The 20,982-nt window shown below is 36.4% G+C and overlaps 1 protein-coding gene across 1 annotated transcript in view; it reads left to right on the top strand.

Annotated features, from left to right (window-relative positions):
* ITM2B (integral membrane protein 2B) overlaps window positions 1-13,983 on the top strand; it is a 29,186-nt gene extending 15,203 nt beyond the window's left edge. The window contains exons 2-6 of the mRNA XM_030813379.1: window positions 5,780-5,908; window positions 8,101-8,307; window positions 10,054-10,164; window positions 10,729-10,879; window positions 13,081-13,983. Of these exons, the coding sequence (XP_030669239.1) occupies window positions 5,780-5,908; window positions 8,101-8,307; window positions 10,054-10,164; window positions 10,729-10,879; window positions 13,081-13,166 (684 nt within the window). The 3' untranslated portion in view covers window positions 13,167-13,983. The remainder of the gene's footprint in view (window positions 1-5,779; window positions 5,909-8,100; window positions 8,308-10,053; window positions 10,165-10,728; window positions 10,880-13,080) is intronic.
* The last annotated feature ends 6,999 nt before the right edge of the window (window positions 13,984-20,982 follow it).

The raw sequence follows: 20,982 nt of genomic DNA on the forward strand, positions 1-20,982 counted from the left end.
GACTTGTTTTAAATTAGGCCAGGTAAAATTATATACCCCAGTGAAGAAGCTCTTACTTGTTAGTGTTTTTTCTTTTTCTTTTTTAAATTATGGAATATTTCAAGCACACAAAATATAGAGAATCTGAAGTATATTTTATATGTTTTGAAAGTCTTAAATATCACATACTTACATAACACTTAAATATGTGGTGTTATATATTGTGCAACCTGCCTTTTTTGGGGGGTCAGCAATTACGTTTCTTAGGCTTATCTAAAAATCAGCAGTGCTAGTACATTTGTTTTTTTTTAATTTTTTAAAAGAGATAGGGTCTTGCTATGTTGCGCAGGCTGGTCTGGAACTCCTGGGCTTGAGCAGTCCTCCTGCCTCTGCCTCCCAAAGTGCTGAGAGTGTAGGCACAAGCCACTGGGCCTGGTCACTAGTTGAATCTTTTTAGCAATATTATATGAATCTATAATAATTTATTTCGAATTTTTTTGTTGTTGCTGACAATGTAGTGTATATTCTTGGACATATTTCCTTACATATTCAAAAGTTTATCCAGGATTTATACCTAGGAATGGAATTGCTAGGTCATAAGATAAATGTATGTCAGAGGTGTCCAATCTTTTGGCTTTCCTTGGCTTTCATTGGAAGAAGAATTGTCTTGAGCCACACATAAAATACACTAACAATAGTTGATGAGCTGGAAAAAAAATCACAAAAAAATGTCATAAGGGTTTAAGAAAGTTTATGAATTTCTGTTGGGCCACATTCAAAGCTGTCCTGGGCCACACGTGGCCATGGGCCATGGGTTGGACAAGCTTGATGTATGTTTATTAGATAACTGCCAAATTGTTCTCCAAAGCAATTGGACCTAAATTTCTGTCAATTGAGTGGAAGTTCCCAAGTTCTGTTTGTTACACACTTTTTCTAGCACTTGGTGTTAGACATTCTTTTATTGCCTGGTAGATAGGAACTCAGTTGATTTCTTCCCCACCCTCCATATCAAATATAATTTACATGGAATAAACTCCTGCATTTTATGTGTACAATTTGATTGAATTTATGGTAATTGTATGAAGTTGTATATCTACCCCAACAATCAAGATATGAAACATTTCTATCACCCTAATAATTAGTTTCCTCATGCCGTTTGTAGTCAGTCTCCCCTTCCCCAGCCAGTAAGCTGCTTTTGTCAATATGGTTTTGCCTTTTCTAGAATTTGATAAAGATGCGATCATATAGTGAGTAATCTTTTGTGCTAGACTTCTTTCACTTAGCACGTTTTTGAGATTCAGTCCTGCTGGTGTGTGTTATTTTGTTCCTTTTTATTGCTATCTATTTCATGGTATGAATATACCACAATTAATTTATTCATCAGTTGATGGATATTTGGGTTGTTTCTAGTTTGGGGCTAGTATATAAATAATGATGCTGTAAGTATTCATGTACAAATTTTTGACTCCGTTGATTTTTTATTATTGATCTTTAAAAATCTTGCCACCCTCTGATTAGTTTAAATAATTTGACTTTCTTAGATTTTCTACATAGACAGATTATTTACAAATAAGTTTTGTTTTCTTTTTTCTAATACCTAATCTTGTTATCGTTTGTGTACTTGCTGTAGGATCTCTAGTACAGTGTTCAATGGAAACAGTCAATTTTAGTGGGCATTCCTGTGTTCCTCAATTAAAAGGGTATGGTGAAGTATAAAAGTTTCACCATTAAGTATGAGGCTTTCTGTAGGCTTTTGATTATTAGCCTTACTGATGTTAAAGAATTTCACCCTTTGCTAGTTTGCAAAGATTTTTTTTTAATGGACGTTGAATTTTGTCAAATACATTTTCTGTATATTTTGAGATAGTCATGAGGTTTTTCTTCTTAAATCTTATGTGGCTTTTTCTTTAAGTAAAGCTTACTCTTCAAAGTGTTAAAATTTAATCACTCTAAAAAGACTTTTAATAAATCTCTTAGATTAAAAACTTTAAAATCTTGAGCATACTTTAATCCCTTCTCCATGACTCGGATTGTATTATGGAACTTCATTTATCTATCATACATGATGTTAATTCTTGACTATAAATTGCTCAAGGTATGAGCCATGTCTTAATCACATTTGATTTCCCACAGGATGTAGCACAGTATATTGCAAATAGCAGGCCTTAATAAATGCTGAACTAGGCTACTGCTCTTGCTAAATAGCCACAGTTTGTTTTACATTATGAATTATGTTGCATCTCTCCCTTCCCTCATTATCACGCTGGCTGCTGGTATAACTTTTATGAATCATAAAAAATTAAATAACCAAGCTTTTTAAAAAAATAGATCTAAGTTGGCCGGGTACGGTGGCTCAAGCCTGTAATCCCAGCACTTTGGGAGGCCGAGGCGAGTGAATCACGAGGTCAGGAGATCAAGACCATCCTGGCTACATGGTGAAACCCTGTCTCTACTAAAAATACAAAAAATTAGCTGGGCGTGGTGGCGGGCGCCTGTAGTCTCAGCTACTCAGGAGACAGAGGCAGAAGAATGGCGTGAACCCAGGAGGCGGAGCTTTCAGTGAGCTGAGATTGCGCCACTGCACTCCAGCCTGGGCAACAGAGCGAGACTCCATCTCAAAAAAAAAAAAAAAGATCTAAGTTTTATTCACTCATCAAATATATGAGTGCCAGCTAATGCCAAGCCTAAGCTTGGCTTGGAGCTGCCAGTAATGCAAAATGAATATGAATGGATACTCAAATGATCTTATAGCCTAGTAGAGAGAGATAAGATCTTTATGTGAATTATTCTAATGAAAGAAAAGTGATAACTAGGAATTTAGAAAACAAAGATTAGATAGACTTTGAAGATTTAACAGCTCTTCTATGAAGTACATGATGGTGGTGCATAGGTTTGGGGTCTATAATTTGCCTGACCAAAGACTCTGGTTTATTTCCCGATTCTTAAGCCACGTTTCACGTTGTTGAGGTGCTGAATAAATTGACCTGTGGATAAGTGAAGTATTCTGTAAGTGAAATTCCTCAAGAAATTGAATTTTTTAAAAAATTCAGTAGTGCTGAGAAGTGATTTTTGAATGAACATGAGAAGTTAAACTCTAGCATGGTTTACAAAGGTCTTTTGTGACCTGCACCAGCTTCTTGTCCATCATTTCTCATACCCATCTCCACCATATTGGGTACTCCAGCCAAAGCACATGTGGCTCTTGGAAATGTCATGCATTTTAGCTCCATAATTTTTGAAAAAATTTTGCCGTATATATAATTTCCTTTAACTCTATCTTCTGCTGAGGTAATTAGTATTTGTCCTTTAACATTTCACTGAAGTATTTTCTCCCTTGGGAAGTCTTCCTGAAACTCATCCCCTCTTATGTGCTCTCTGTGCATTTTCCTATTAGAGTTCGTATCATATTTATTTTCTTTTTGTATATTTATCTGTTTTCCGGACTGATCCAACAGGTCTCTTTCTTGGCAGAGCATACATTTCCAGTGCCTAGCACAGCTCTTGGCACATAGTAGACATTTATAATTTATTCTCAAAATGATTGTTGAACAGTTAAAAATGATATATTACAATGCCTTGAAACTTGTCATCAATTTGCCAGTTGGGGCTGCATATTCTTCTACAGATGTCTGCCTGTGCTGTTTGGCTATTCATTTATGTACTATTGGAAGAGAAAGCCCGCCAAATGGGGTGGGTGTGTGCGCACATTTGGCTGTCTCAGCAGCTGATACCAAATGTTGGAAATAACTATTTCCATCTGTCATTTTCATCCCCCCCACTCTCCTTCCACTCTAAAATTAATTATGTTAGGAACGATTTCTTACCTCCTTAGATATTTATGTCAGACAAGGGCTCAAGCAAAAGATGTATACTTTATCATTAAAGTTTCATAATACCTTATGACTCCATGGAATTCTTGTAGCTTTCTTTTCACAGCTGGGATACCTTACATGGCTTGATAAAATCTTCAGATTTATTCTCATTACATACTTTTCTTCCTTGCAATACACTCATTGTCTTACACACATAGTATATTGACAAGTGCTACAGAAACCATGACATTCTCATAGCAGTGCACTGATTCTTAGAATAAACAGTATTTGTTGTTCAATGTTAAATTCTGTGTTTGAAATCTCAACCTAGGAACACACTATATCGTATCACATTGTTCTTGGTTGCTTCAACATCTGGGATTAGACCTTTCTCAGTTGTATCATGTTAAAGTTCCTCATCTTAGAATTAAAAACATAATCTTAGGTTTCATTCGTAACTGAATTCTTGCTTCAACCAAATCTATGTTCTAATACCGGGGTCCCCAACCGCCAGGCCACAGACCAGTACCGGCACTGGTCTTGGCTAGGAAGTTGGCTGCACAGTGAGCATTGCTGCCTGAGCTCCGCCTCCTCTCAGATCAGCCGGGCATTAGATTCTCTTAGGAGCGCAAACCCTATTGTGAACTGTGCATGTTAGGGATCTAGATTGTGCGCTCCTTATGAGAATCTAATGCCTGATGATCTTCTGAGGTGGAACGGTTTCACCCCAAAACCATACCCCAACCCCCCTCAGTCTGTCTGTGGAAAAATAGTCTTCCACGAAACTGGTCCCTGGTGCCAAAAAAGGTTGTGGAGTGCTGTTCCAATGACCGACCGATCCTGTTTTTGTGCATCATTCAGTTTTTCTTCCTAATTTTATATCCTATTATATAGGTTTAGGTGAAGTCTACTTTCTCCCTTAAGCCCACCCCATATTGGGTTTTCCAAGTAAAGGACAGAGTCTTGTACTTCAAGAGGCTGTTCATGTATACTATGAATTTTTGCATAAATACTATTTATTGAGTGACTGCTTATTTAAGTATCTTTGTTTTCTTAGCTCTTTGCACATGAACTTGGGTACAAATCAGAAATTTCCTGTAATTCTAAAGTGGCAGAATAGAGGGATCAGGTTAGAAGGGCACAGGGAGGGAGTATCTAGGAATTATGAATGTCATGACCCCAAATAGTGTTCTAATGCTAAATTGTTTTCTTAAGTGGATAAAAATGAAAATTCTATAAAATTTTGTGCTAGTTTTGTTTCTTGAATTTATAAGTAAATTTTTATCATTGAATATTTTCTCATTTTTTTTCTACTGCTTCTATCTTTAAAAGAAAGTGAAGAATTTTATCAGACCATGGTTTAGGGTAGAGTAGTGGGATAATAGGATTATGTATTTCTGTGTATATAATTTTGTCCTATTTTTTGAAATTCTAATTGTTTAAATAATTTTAGTATCATTGTTCTGTTCCTTATTTTCCTGTAATTTTTTTCTTGTGGATGGTTTAGAACAGTTTTATACCTCGTATGAAATATAAACCACCTGTAGCAGGCCTAACACATAATTTCATAAATGATCAGATAGAGAGATGCCCTGGATTTATAATTTACAAGGCTCATCATCATATTATATGACTAAGTTGTAGCATAACCTCTTCTAAATTATTAAATTTTAGAATATATCACCACAAGTGCATGGAAAATAAAAATTATGGAGTGTATCATTGCTTGAGGCAGGGTTAGCAGGTGGGGTGTTGAGATTAGAAGTAGACAACTCTCCTAGAGACCAGTGTCCCAGTCCAAGAACCATTAAGATGAGCCCTGGAGCTACCACTTAATCATTCCTGGGTTGATTTTGATGAGAGACACAACTAATTTGGTCTTTATGTCTTCATTTATTAAAATGATAATCCTTAAGGTTTTTCCAATCCTGAGCCTTCTGTTATTCTGTCTGGAGATAAGATATTTAACTGTCTTCTTCATATTTTAGGACCCAGATGATGTGGTACCAGTTGGCCAAAGAAGAGCCTGGTGTTGGTGCATGTGCTTTGGACTAGCATTTATGCTTGCAGGTGTTATTCTAGGAGGCGCATACTTGTACAAATATTTTGCACTTCAAGTAAGTGGAAAAATTATTTTGTGTCTCTGATTTTTTTTTTGCCTCTCCTGATGTGCATTACAAAATTGTTTACAATTTGCGCTAAGCTTGTACTTTTTATCTGTGACCTTCAGCCAGAGTGGTAGTTCTATTTTAAAGCTGTGTTTAAACATCTCTCCATGATATGTTTGCTGAGCCCATCACACACAGTCACTAAAAGCAGAGTAACTTGAAATGTTGCTGACTAAAGGATTTATATAGGTCATTGGGTGATTTTACTAACCTTTATTTTCCTACTATAATTAAGGGTTGAGAGGAATAGTATTATCAATTGCCAGTTGAATTAATACATCGGCCACAAATGTTGTCATGTTGATAGGCCATAACTTGATAGTCAGCTTGGACTTCCCTGTGGTCCTGCTGTACCCTTGGGCCCAGAATACAGTAAGACTGTGTCTCTGCTTCTTTTCCAGACATGGTTTCACTAAAGAACTGGGTGACTTCAGCAGTGATACTGAAATAACATAGGATGAAAGTTGTTTATAACTTTGAGTGTTTAATAGTAATCCCAGTGGGTTAAGACAAAGGTCTTCCTTCTGATTAATTATAATTTACAATCTATTTTGTGATATATTTCTCTTGGCAATAATTCAGAAGTTTTTTTTTTTTTTTAGGAGTTTTGAAGGGGAAATTACTTTCAAGGTTTATGACTACTTCATCTGTTTCAAAATTTGGAGAAACAGTTGACAACTAGACTTATTAAAATAATTTAACTAAGTTTGAAACATTCTCAATTTCATGCTCATTTTCTGTGTTGTTCAAGATAATCACATGTTGATAGACATTACCAAAATACTAGTCATCTTTTTAAATGTAGTTTTTTTTACAAGAAATACATATAGTATAGGAAAAATCATTGCAATTCCATTTTCCAGAGATAACATTTGGTGCATTAACTTTTTTTTTGAGGCAGAGTTTCTCTCCTGTTGCCCAGGCTGGAGTCCAATGGCGTGATCTCGGCTCACTGCACCCTCTGCCTCCCGGGTTCAGGCAGTTCTCCTCCCTCTGCCTCCCAAGTAGCTGCGATTACAGGCGCTTGCCACCAGTCCTGGCTAATTTTTGTACTTTACGTAGAGACAGGGTTTCACCATGTTGGCCAGGCTGGTCTCGAACTCCTGACCTCAGGTGATCCACCCATCTTGGCCTCCCAAAGTGCTAGGATTACAGGCGTGACACACCACGCCTGGCCCGCTGCATTCACATTTTATATACCCTTAGTCTTTATTGTGTGTGTAGTGTGTGTGTGTGTGTGTGTGTGTGTGTGTACATGTAGTGTTTGTTTGGCTTTTTTTGAGATGGGGTCTCACTTTGTCACCCAGGCTGGAGTGCAGTGGTGCAATCACAGCTCACTGCAGCCTCAACCTCTTGGGCTCAGGCAATCCTCCCGCCTCAACCTCCCCAATAGTAGCTAGGACTACAGGTGCGTGGCACCGTGCCCAGCTCATTTTTTTATTTTTTGTGGAGACAGGGTCTCACCATGTTGCCCAGGCTGGTCTTGAACTCCTGGGCTCAAGCAGTCCATCTGTCTCAGGCCTCCTCCCCTCAAAGTATTAGGATTACAGGCATGAGTTACTGCACCCGACCATATATACTGTTTTTTCTTTTTGTAAAAGTGAGACAGTAGCATAAAGATGTGCTGTAATCTAATTTTCCACTGAACTGTGATATAAAGGGAAAAGTAGAACTACCTATATGCATATGGAAATTTCAGAAAAATTATCCCTTTTTTGGCTAATAAGAAAAAAGTAATTAGTAGACCATCTCAAAACTTTTTAATATATTCTTTCAGAAAAAACTTGACTAGTTTTGGAATATATTCTTCTATAAAAACTGCTGACAGGTAGAGTAGGTCTGTTGTTTCTTTATATTTATTTGTTACTGGATAGCTAATTATTTTTATGTTCTATTTTCACCTACCATGAAAAGTAAAGAGAAAACCAGCTGCCTTTCTTCTGAAGCTGTTCTTTTACAGTGCTTCAAAACCTGATCTTAAAGAATATGTTAACTCTGTAATTAAACTGTCTGACTTGTCATCTAAAAGCGAGAGTTTGCAAGCAAAATGCTATTTAGATAAAGGTGGCAGCTTAAGTAATGCTTATTTAAAAACCTGTCTCATGCTAAATTGCTGAAATGAGTCTTTAAACTCTCTATAGCCAGATGACGTGTACTACTGTGGAATAAAGTACATCAAAGATGATGTCATCTTAAATGAGCCCTCCGCAGATGCCCCAGCTGCTCTCTACCAGACAATTGAAGAAAATATTAAAATCTTTGAAGAAGAGGAAGTTGAATTTATCAGTGTGCCTGTCCCAGAGTTTGCAGATAGTGATCCTGCCAACATTGTTCATGACTTTAACAAGGTGAGCCAAGTGTCCAGAATTGTAGAAAGAATGCAAGTTCTGTAGTTTATGCTTTTTGTAGTTTTAATTTCAATATTTGCTAATTTATTATATTTAGAGTTTAGTTTAATAAACTGTCAGCATTTGGTGGGCTCTGCTTTGTCTGAAGCAGACCCTGCTGACGCAGCCTTCTCATATCTTGTCTTTCCTTCCCCATGCCTTACCTACTCCTAAAGCCCACCTCATGACTGTTCCTCCTTTGCTGGCAAACTAATATTTTTTATATGTTCCCACATTTTCTTAGATAAGAGGTAATTTATGTTCCTGTTTCTTGGTAGCATTTTCAAAATCAATAATTTTATTAATCTGTTCTTAAGTTCTCATTCTATATTTTCCCCAGCTTTTGAGCATTTTTATGCAGTGCAGAAAAGTTGAATACCCAAAATCCTCCACTTTGTTCCAAATATTGCCATATTTGCTTCATCTCTTTTACTGTCATTTGACATAAGTACTTATGCTATTATCTCTCAAGAATGAGTTGTCCTCCTACGTAACCACATCATTATCACATCTAAGAAAATTAACATCTTGTAGGACAGTAGTCCCCCATTATCCGTGGGGGATACATGCTAAGACCCCCAGTGGATGTCTGAAACTGCATATGGTACCAAACCCTGTATATACTGTTTTTTTTTTCTATTAGTGTACATAGATACATATGTTAAAATTTAATTTACAAATTAGCGACAGTAATAGATTAACGACAATAATTAATAATAAAACAGTTATAACAAAATACTATAATAAAAGTTATGTGAAAGTGGTTTCTCAAAATATTTTATTATACTGTACTCACCTAGGTATTTGTGGACTGTAGTTAACTAAAGGTAACTGAAACTCAGGAAGCACAACCTCAGATAAGAGGGACTACTGTATTTAATATGTTTACATTTCTGTTTATGTTTACATTTCCCCAATTTTTGTCCCAAGAATTTTTTGTTTTTTCAAATCAGGATTCATAGATTCAGAAGTTCATGTATCACCTGTGATTTTTATGTCTCTCTGTAAGCTTGCCATTTTGAACACTCGAATATATTACTGAAGTTAGCTTTGCAAACATTTCGTGCCTGATAAATACATCTGATGGATGTTTATAAACCAGTTTGAAAATTTACTTATTTCAAGGAAATAAACATCCAAAGCAAATAGTAAATAATAATAGTTAACACTTACTGAGCTCTTAGGAATCAAAATGTTGACATTGTTTGGTTTAAGTTATTCTTAAAAACCGTTCTATGAGACAGTCTTTCTCAACCAGCGTTTCTCATTTGAACCACAGAACACAAAATCATTTAAATGACTGTTTTTCCAATGTTCTAAGGATGGTAGTAGTATTCAAGATACATATGAGAAAAGTTAATCTTTACATACGATGGACAGATAACCTTAGAGGGCATTTGAGCTTATAAGTTGAGGAAGTTAAATTGCTTAATTATATAATGAGTATTTGCAGTTAATTTGAATAGGTATTATTACTTATTATAGAAATATACCCTTGATGAGCATTTTGTTTACTGGTAGCAATATTTTTTCCTCTCCCATTCCCACTTCCAACTTTATCCAGCCAAATTCTGAATTTGTTGAAATGCAAGTGATTTATACATTCTAAAGCCAATTCATTTTAATTATACAAATTATTCTTAAAAATCCAGTTGCTGCCTGTTTTGCAAGTATTACTGTAACTACACTGTATTTTTTTCTTCCCAGAAACTTACAGCCTATTTAGATCTTAACCTGGATAAGTGCTATGTGATCCCTCTGAACACTTCCATTGTTATGCCACCCAGAAACCTACTGGAGTTACTTATTAACATCAAGGTATAAGAATGTTGACTATTTTTGATGAATGATGCCTTTATAGTGTTTTGGAATTCCCTATTGAGAAATTAGCCCTATAGAGCCCATTTTATCAGACTGTAGTTAAGAATTTTACAAGGAGGAACTAATACTCATGGTTTTTGTTTTTAATGTTTTGTATCTTGAAATTGAAATAAATTTCTCAAATAATGTTTTAAGTTTTCCTAAAGAGCCAGGGAGTAAATATTAGCCAACTACTTAATTCTGGTGCCATAGACAATACGTAAAACAGATGAACATGACTATATTCCAAAAAAAATTCTACTTATAAAAACAAGCCGGGGGCAGTGGCTCATGCCTGTAATCCCAGGACTTTGGGAGACCTAGGTGGGAGGATCGCTTGAGGCCGGGAATTTGAGACCAGCCTGGACAACATAGTGAGAACATAAAACAAACAAACAGTTGGTGGGTAGTAGTTTGGCAACCTGTTCCATACCATAATGTGTAAGAATTTTCTCTTGTTACTCTAGTCTACTCAGTGTATGTTCTGAGATAGTCATGTCGTGTATTCTTTTCTGAATGTAGGCTGGAACCTATTTGCCTCAGTCCTATCTGATTCATGAGCACATGGTTATTACCGATCGCATTGAAAACATTGATCACCTGGGTTTCTTTATTTATCGACTGTGTCATGACAAGGAAACTTACAAACTGCAACGCAGAGAAACTATTAAAGGTAATACTTTTAAAATATTAAAGTGTTGGGCAGAAAAGTTCAGTGCGTTAAACTAGATTTAGGTAAAGCCTAGTCATTGTTACCAATATACCTGCCATGAATGAGGTAATATTGTGTCGTTATATATAATATTTCCAGGTTTCTATAGAATTATCTTAATTCCATTTAATAAGTCTACTCTTTTCAGATGGAGAGAAAAGGTCAATGTGAAATGTGATTGCCTTGAGATGCTGGTACCTCATTTTCCATCTAGTTAGTCACCCTGTCCAACTTCCCATCCTACCACTTTGGTTCAGCCATACTGAAAGGGTTTTTATTATCCAGAGGGTCTCTTGGGACCAGCTCTTCAGCTGTGTTTTCAGGGATCTGGATTCTAAGCAGGCTGTTTGCCTTCTGGATCATATTGGGAATAATCACTGTCAGAGTAGGTGGAAAGGAATTTGGGTGAAGAACTAAGAGCATTGATACAACTAATGTTGTAGCTTTGCCAAATCATTTAACTTTTATTTTCTTACCTGAAATATAAGAATTACAATATCTCCCCATTTCCTTTTAAGAGCATTATGAAAATAAAAAGAAAGTACATGTGGCAGCTGTGGAAAGTAAGAAGTGCCATTCAGATACACTGTGGTGTGATTTCTTTGGAATTGTGTCACCCAGTAAAAGTGCTTTCCTGGCTTTTTGCTAGCATTTAAAATAATACTGTTCTCTCATCTCCGGCTTTTGAGTCATCTGAAACCAATTTGATTTCTTTTTTTTTTTTTTTTCCAACTTTTGTTTTAGATTCAGGGGTACATGTGCAGGTTTGTTACAAAGGGTATATTATCTGATGTGAGGTTTGGGGTACAGATGATCCCGTCACTCAGGTAGTGAGCATAGTACCCAATAGGTAGTTTTTCTTTTCTTTTTTTTATTGTACTTTAAGTTCTGCATCACGTGTGTACAATATGCAGGTTTGTTACATAGGTATACAGGTGCCATGGTGGTTTGCTGCACCCATCAACCTGTCACCAAATTAGATATTTCTCCTAATGTTATCCCTCCCCTAGGCCCCCACCTCCCGACAGGCCCCAGTGTGTGATGTTCCCCTCTCTGTGTCCATGTGTTCTTATTGTTCACCTCCCACTTATGAGTGAGAACATGCAGTGTTTGGTTTTCTGATCTTGTGATAGTTTGCTGAGAATGATGATTTCCAGCTTCATCCATGTCCCTGCAAAGGACATGAACTCATCCTTTTTTATGGCTGCATAAAATTCCATGGTGTATATGTGCCACATTTTCTTAATCCAGTCTATCTTTGATGGACATTTGGGTTGGTTCCAAGTCTTTGCTATTGTGAATAGTGCCTCAGTAAACGTACATGTGCATGTGTCTTTATAGCAGCATGATTTATAATCCTTTGGGTATATACCAGTAAGGAGATTGCTGGGTCAAATGGTATTTTTGGTTCTAGATCCTTGAGGAATTGCCACACTCTCCTCCACAATGGTTGAACTAATTTACATTCCCACCAACAGTGTAAAAGCATTCCCCAATAGGTAGTTTTTCAACCCTTACCTCCTCCCTCCCTCCCTCCCTCCCTTCCTTATAGTCCTCAGTATGTATCATTCCCATCTTTATGTCAGTGAGTACCCAGTGTTTAAGCTCCTGCTTATAAGTGAGAGCACCGTAAGGTAAGTATTTGGTTTTCTGTTTCTGTGTTAATTCATTTATGATAATGGCCTCCAGCTGCATCCATATTGCTGCAAAGGACATGATTTCATTCTTTTTTATTGCTGTGTTGATTTCTTACATTTTAAAATTCTCTTGGTTCATAATTTTTTTTAAAGTCAGCCTTACACGTGCCATGAAATTTACCCTTTTTAGTGTGCAACTCTTGAGTTTCCACAAAGATACACATGGTCTTGCAAGCACCACCATAGTCAAGATACAAAACATTTTCAATACCTTCAAGTTCATGAATTTGTAAGCAGTCTGTATAGCATTATTAATGTTGCTGTGATCTGTCAAGATATTAATACTTGGTTCAGAAAAGGGAGAAAAATTACTTTTCTTCAGTGTAAACATTCAAACTGTAGAAGTTTTTATGGAGTATAGAGTGAAATACTTCTATATGTCTAAATAATAACTATAAAAATGATGTGAATATTTATTATTTAAAGAACAAAAATTTTAAAAAACTTTTTTCCCCTCTCTAACAGGTATTCAGAAACGTGAAGCCAGCAATTGTTTCGCAATTCGGCATTTTGAAAACAAATTTGCCGTGGAAACTTTAATTTGTTCTTGAACAGTCAAGAAAAACATTATTGAGGAAAATTAATATCACAGCATAACCCCACCCTTTACATTTTGTGCAGTGATTATTTTTTAAAATCTTCTTTCATGTAAGTAGCAAACAGGGCTTTACTATCTTTTCATCTCATTAATTCAATTAAAACCATTACTTTAAAATTTTTTTCTTTCGAAGTGTGGTGTCTTTTATATTTGAATTAGTAACTGTATGAAGTCATAGATAATAGTACATGTCACCTTAGGTAGTAGGAAGAATTACAATTTCTTTTAATCATTTATCTGGATTTTTATGTTTTATTAGCATTTTCAAGAAGATGGATTATCTAGAGAATAATCATATATATGCATACGTAAAAATGGACCACGGTGACTTATTTGTAGTTGTTAGTTGCCCTGCTACCTAGTTTGTTAGCGCATTTGAGCACACATTTTAATTTTCCTCTAATTAAAATGTGCAGTATTTTCAGTATCATATTTAACTATTTAGAGAATGATTTCCACCTTTATGTTTTAATATCCTAGGCATCTGCTGTAATAATATTTTAGAAATGTTTGGAATTTAAGAAATAACTTGTGTTACTAATTTGTATAACCCATATCTGTGCAATGGAATATAAATATCACAAAGTTGTTTAACTAGACTGCGTGTTGTTTTTCCCGTATAATAAAACCAAAGAATAGTTCGGTTCTTCATATCTCAAGAGAATCCACATAAAAGAAGAAACTATTTTTTAAAAATTCACTTCTATATATACAATGAGTAAAATCACGATTTTTTCTTTAAATAAAAATAAGTCATTTTAATAACTAAACCAGATTCTTTGTGGATACTATTAAAGTAACATTTAAGCCTCAACCTTGAATCATGTTGTTTAATATAAAATGGTTTTATTTTTGATGGAAGGGCAATCAAAGCCTAAAGTTTCCAAGGAACATAAAATAACTGTGCTTCTCTGAGAATACCCCCTTCACAAATGAAACATTTTGAGTTAATGATGATTTTTATATTTCTAAGGTTGCTTCCTCTCTGAAATAATTCAGAATCCACCCCCATTTAATAAAATATCTATGATTCATTTCACCTCAAATTCCTAAGACAAAAAATTTCAATTCTGACTTTAGGAGGTCAGAGTTTTTTAAAGCTTCAAACTCTTAAAGGATTTGGCCTAGAAACCAATTCTAATTCGAAAGGATATTATTTACTCATGGCTTTTCATTTCATTTCAGTAATATTGTCAGAGCTTTAAGTCAGTGAGTTGGGTATTCAGGAATTAACAATTTTAGAAGATAATATGTTTCAATAAAATGAGAATTGGTTTTTCCTACTTTCCAGGCTCTAAAATTACATGAATTTTTAGGGAGCTGTGAACATTTAGGAGCACATTATTCATTCAGCATCTTTTATATGCCCAACATACGATATTGTGTTGAAGATAATCTGCAAAGAAGAAAAAAAGCCACTGCCATCGTGGAGACTCACAGCCTAGGAAAAGGGAGGGACAGCAACCAACTAGTTACAATACAGTGGGATCAGTAGTGTGAGGGAGAACAGGTCTAGGTTCTTTGGAAAACATTTAGGAGAGTCAGTGAGACTTTCAGAATGTGAAGTGCATGGGATTAGGTCATGGAAGACCGTGTATGTCATCTTATGGACTTCATTCAGTAGACCATGGGCCACTATTGAAGGTTTGCATTTTGGAAGGAGCTTATTAGTTTGTTTTCCTGTTGATTATAGTAGTAATGCAGTATCAGGGTAGCTGAACTGTAATAATAATCCCAACATCTCACTGGCTTAATGCAGTAGGAATATGCTTTCATCACAGTCCAGTATGGCAGGCAACCTCCAGACTCCCAGGGACCCAAACTTACACTTTACTAAATATAATTGTTTCATTTGAATTTTTAAAGGTTTTTGTGTAATCATCTTAGTAAAACATTTGATAATTCTTCACAACATTTGCAATCATTGATTTGGCCAGATTGGTCTAACATGGTACCCATGATTTTACTTCATTTCCATTACTATTCTGATAATTTCCTTTAGAGTCAATTGAGTAGAGAATACGCCTCTCACCGAAGCTTAGTCATGTCCCAGGAATTTTGGAACTCCAACTGAGATTTCAGGCTCATTATTCGTTCTAGGCCTGAATGAATAATGTGCCCTTTGAACTCTTGTGCCATGCTGGAAACTGTGGTCTTGGTGTGGCATGGAAAAACCAGAGAGTGAAGGATGTGGATGAGAAGATGACAGAGAATCAGACATGCAGAGAGAACTGCCAGGTCTCCCAGTGGGTTCCAGGGAGACTTGGCTATCCTTCCCTGTTCTTGAGTTCTGTCTTAGTCCATTCGGGCTACTACAACAAAATACCGCAGACTGAGTGGTTTTAAACAACAAAAGCTTATTTCTCGCAGTTCTGGAAGCTGGAAAGTTCAAGATCAAGTCACCTGCAGATTCAGTGTCTGATAAGGTCCTCCTTCCTCACAGACAGCTCTCTTCTCTCTGTGACCTTATATCACAGATTACTCTGGGTTCCTTTTACAAGGACACTAGTTCCATTCACGGGAGTTCCACTCTTACGACCTAACACCTCTCAAAGGCCCCATTTCCTAATACTATCACCTTGGGGGTAAGGATTTCAACATGAATTTTAGGGGGACACAAACATTCAAACCATAGCAAGTTCCATAATGCACCCCATCGTGTGTGTGTGTGTGTGTGTGTATTAATTTATTTATCTAAGATAGCTCTAGTTTGCTGCTTTGCAACACATTCTGCCCCTATTGCATTGGTTTAAAAAAAGAGTACAGAAGTCAAGATGAGACTATATAAATCTTGACAAGTTGTTGGCCGTGATTGCTCATTTGTGACGCAGGAGTGAGAATCTGGCTCAAAAGGTGGCTGAGAATTAAAATAATAGGCATGAAAGTACTTCATACAGCTCTGTACAGTTGTTGACAGTGCCTTTTTTGAAACCTATCACTGCTATATGTTAGCAAGCAAACACTGATCTTGTTTTGTAATGTGTAATTGTTCATTTCTGCTTTCCCTGTATCCCTTTTTAGACTCCACACCCATATTAGTGAGAAGCAAGAAACAAAAATGTACACAGTGTCCTAAATGTTGTTTATCTCGAATAATAGAAGTAGGAGTGTAAAACTTAAAGGCTGATTAATAATGCAAATGAAAAGGCAAATGGATTATTGAATAGAAAAGGTCTAGATTCTATGTTTGAATGTGGTTATGAATTAATGTTGGCAGAATCTCTAAGATTCTGCTAAGTGCACATTTAATAGTTTGCTAGACATCTTCTCTTCCACCTAGGAAGAGTTTGTTGCCCAGAGTTACATAAATCCTACTCTATTGGACACTAATCTTTACATGTTTAACTCTTTGGGACTTAGATTCCTAGATAAGGACTTCATATGTCTCTATTTAGAAAAAGAACATTTCTTCATCTCCACAAAGCTACACAGCCATCAGTTTGTTGAATAGCTTGTCCAAAGTTATTGCTAGCTTGCTTCTTTCTGAGTCTTTGTGGCTAATGCTTTTTTGAGGAAGAAGCATGATTTAGTCTCAGCTCTCTATTGATCATTTTAGGCTTTTATCTTACTGAAAAAATTAAGCACAATTTAAGATTTTTTTTGAAATATTTACTGAATTTTGAGGCCATAAATTATTTCCTGATAGCACACATGTATGGATTGTAGATTCCACACTTTTGATCTTCCAGCCACCTATTGCAGATTGGTTCTGAGAAGCAGGATGAGTGGGAGTGGGCTTAGGGGTCAAAATTGAGACCTAAGTGGTATGAAACAAGATAATCCTAGCTTCCTCCCAATTATAACAATTTGATGGGACTTCTGTATCTGACTTTTAAGCTTGCATTTGTGTTTATATTTTCATTGTAAAAATAACAATACAGCTTTTGAAGGTAAAAAGTAAATGTTCCCCCCCTTCTACCATCCTCCTTCCTCAGTCCCATTCCCCAACAGTTTAACGTGCGATACAATAATGTGTGATACAAAATGACCTAGTTCTTGCCCTAGTGACTAAGAAGATGCAAACGCCTTCTTCTTTTCAAATGATGTGGTCTTACCCCCATCGCAAATGGAGTATATTTAAGAAACCCAAGCCAGAAACCCCACAGTCTTCACAGTCACTGTGTCCTCCACCTCCTAATAGCTTCCTGCTGTTGTGCTCTAGTGGTTCTCTCTACTTCCCCACACCCACCCGTGAGCCACAACAATCTTTCCAAAACACAAATTTGATGGTTTCATTGTCACACCCCAGCTTAAAACACTTTCCTGGCTTCCCCTGGTTCTTAGGATAAAGACCAAAATACTTAATGCTGCGCAGTCCAGTCCCAACCCACTCTCCAGCTTCATCTTAATCACACCTCTCTTTGCTCCTAGTGTCCTACCGCATTGCCTGACTTACTGTTTCTTGGTAAATACTATTCCTACTTCCCGAAGATTATTTCCATCTGTTCCCCCGACACCCTTCAGTTAGCTTCCACTCAACCTTCAGAATTTAGTTCAGGTGACCCTTCCTCAAGAGAAACCTTTCCTGAATCATTAGGAAAGGCTTCTCTTGTTTCTCAGTCTCATAGCATCATCTGTCTCTTTTTTTTGTGACTTGAATATAATTAATATTTTATATTTTGTCCTTGTTGCTTGTTTGGTTAATATATTTCCCCCACTAGACTACTCAATACCTTAGTAGGGCACCTGACACATAGTTGGAGCTCTTATTTATTGAATGAATGAATGATTCCTTCCTGTACCACTCTAGTCTTGCCCACTGTCATTTTTATTCTGGGTATTATATTTCCCAACCAGTTGTCTGGCTTTCTCCTCAGATCTCATCCCCATGGGTCTGAGTGAGTTGCCTTGAATATAAATCTAATCATGTCTTCTGCAAGATTCAGTGATGGTGTCCTGCTGCACTTAAGAGAAAATCCTTTTTTCAAGCTCTAAAATCCTGCCCTCACTAGACTTCTCTCACCATTTCTCTGTTTGCATCCTAACCTTTCAGTTTTGGCTTCATATAAGCTTGCAGCCCTGCCTGAAACGGTTGTCTCTGTCCCCACTCCACCCCCTGCCCTCCACAAAGATAAGTTAACTCTTACTCATCTTTCAGATCTCAGACTAAAAGTTTCCTCAGAGATGCCACCATTGCTCTCTATTTCTCCTATCTTTCATGATACCTTATCACCTGTCTTCATGCAGTCCTCCTCTAGACTATTAGCAAAATGCTCATACTGTGTCCTCAGTATTTGGCACATAATAGGTTTTCTTGACATTGAAGGAAGGAATAACCATCTTGGTAACTATAGCTAGAAAAAAAGAAAATACGGTATCTACTTCACTAAAACCAAAGGGGTTTTTTTTGGGCAGACAATCTTCATTATTCAGATGGAAATTAATGTTTGTTGAATGAATGAGCTACATTTTATGGATTAACTCGTTCAGCTGGTAAGGGTTATACTTGGAGGCTATTTCATCTTGGTGGGCTTGTTCAAAGTTAGAGCCTCATTTTAAGTAAAATGTTCTGTGGGGGCCATATTAAGATTTTTATATGACAGAAGTATATATATATCTACAAATGTTTCAAGCCAAGATTATGTCTTCTTCCATAATGCCACCTTCTTCCAGGATAGTATTTTGGGCCAGATGGTTTTCCACATTTAAAACATACCAACATTCTTTTAAGGCCCAGTGATTATCAAAAGGGATTGGCACTACATTTTAAAATGTAGGGGGACTTTTTGATTGTCACAGGACTAGAGGATGCCATTTGTATTTAGTAGGTGAGGCCAGGCAGGATGCTAAATGTCTTAAAAGTCCAGGAGTCCTGCACAACAAATTACTGCCCTTCCTGATTTGCCAATTATGCCCCTGCTAGGAAGCATGAAAGGAGAGAGAAGAGCTTTCAGAATGTCAGGGATAAATATATCCATTAAGCCTTCAGACTAAGATGCAGGAATAGGTTTCCATTTGGGTATGAATACGGTAAGTTCTTAGAACATTTCTTAAAACATATAATTAGCCAAATACTAGTTTAACAGCTAAAACCTAGTTTTAATCAACTCCAGGGAACATTACACTTTATTTAACCCCTAATTATCTGATACCCGAGTTCTGTCAGAAACACTGCTGAGGCATCCAGGAAGATGAGCCTGTGAAATCTGAGAATCCTTCATGTCTCTGGAATGAGTCCCTAGATTCTAGCCCTGCAGCTAGTTGACACTCTAAAAAACTACTATGAGTGCCTTCCTTTAGCTGACCATAGAAATGTCTTTGTATAACCATGGCATATTATTGTCTTGACTTTCGTTGAGGATTGATAGAAATAAAAATGAGCCAGAAATGTTTCTTCAGCTTTTGTAAAAGTGCTGTTAAAAGCATTATGTCATATCTAGTACTTCTTATCCAAGTATTTAAAAATTTAGTGTTAGGAAAATTTTTTTCCTTAGGATACATGTTAATATTAGGTAGTACATCTAAATAATTTATTTGCTTCCCTTTTGCCATGGTTACTGGGAAACTAAGAGCCAAGCTTGGTGCTTAGATTAATTACTTTCAGCCTAGGTTTTTCTGTATATTACCCTTTCGGTAGGGCTTGAAGTAACCCTTCAGTTTGCTCATATTTTGTTGTGAGTTTTATAGATAGTTTACATGCAATGAAATGCATATATCTTAAGTGTTCAACTCGGTGAGTTTTGACACTTCTCTTTGTCCATGTTAACAATCATCAAAACATTTTCATTGCCCCAGAAAATACCATTGTGCTCCTTTCCGGCAAATATTCCTTCCCTCTCCTAAAACTACTTTTTCATTTCTATGACCATAGTTTAGTTTTTGGCTATTCTTGAACTTTATTTGAATGGAATCGTACATATATAATCTTTTTGTTTGGCTTTTAAAATTCAATATAACGTTTTGACATTTCTCCATGTTGTAGCATGACTCAGCAGTTCTTTCTTTTCAGTTGCTGTGTAGTAGTACATTTCTTTTGGGTTTTTTGTGTGTGTGTCTGCTTTTGAAATTTATTTATTTTTTTTGAGACAGAGTCTGGCTCTGTCAACTCAGGCTGGAGTGCAGTGGCATCATCTCAGCTCACTGCAATTTCTGTCTCCCAGGCTCAAGCCATCCTCCAACCTCAGCCTCCCGAGTAGCTAAGACTCTACAGGCATATGCCACCGTACCTAGTTAGTTTTTGTATTTTTTTTAGTAGGGACGGGATTTTGCCATGTTGTCCAGGCTGGTCTCAAACTCCTGGTCTCAAAGCAATCCGCCTTCCTCAGCCTCCCAAAGTGCTAGGATTACAAGCATGAGCCACTGTGCCCTGCCAGTATTCCATTTTTTGTGTATACCACAATTTATCATTTTTTTCAGTGTAGGTATTTTGATTGTTTCCAAGTTGGGAAGTATGAATAAAGTTGCTATGAACATGCATGTACAAGTCTTTGTAGACAGCTCATGTTTTAAAAAGTATTTAATGATTTCATTGCAAAATCATCTTTATTGTAAACATATCTTTTTGAGGGTAGATTGGTAAAATGTAAATAATAAATACATCATAATGCAGGATTCCAAGTATTACTAGCTTTACAGTCATAACAAACACTAAGAACCGTTTATAAATTTCAGTTTCTCATTGTTTTAGAATGGAAGGTCTAACCAAATATGTAATGTATCCCTTCAAGTAAACTAGCATAACTTGGGTACCTTCTCATATAAATTCCCCTTAAGGCATACGTTGCTGTCTTTTCCAAATTCCCATTTTGCTTGTCCAATAGGCATTATCA

This window comes from Nomascus leucogenys, chromosome 5 (genome assembly GCF_006542625.1).
Source record: "Nomascus leucogenys isolate Asia chromosome 5, Asia_NLE_v1, whole genome shotgun sequence".
NCBI classification, from domain to species: domain Eukaryota; kingdom Metazoa; phylum Chordata; class Mammalia; order Primates; family Hylobatidae; genus Nomascus; species Nomascus leucogenys.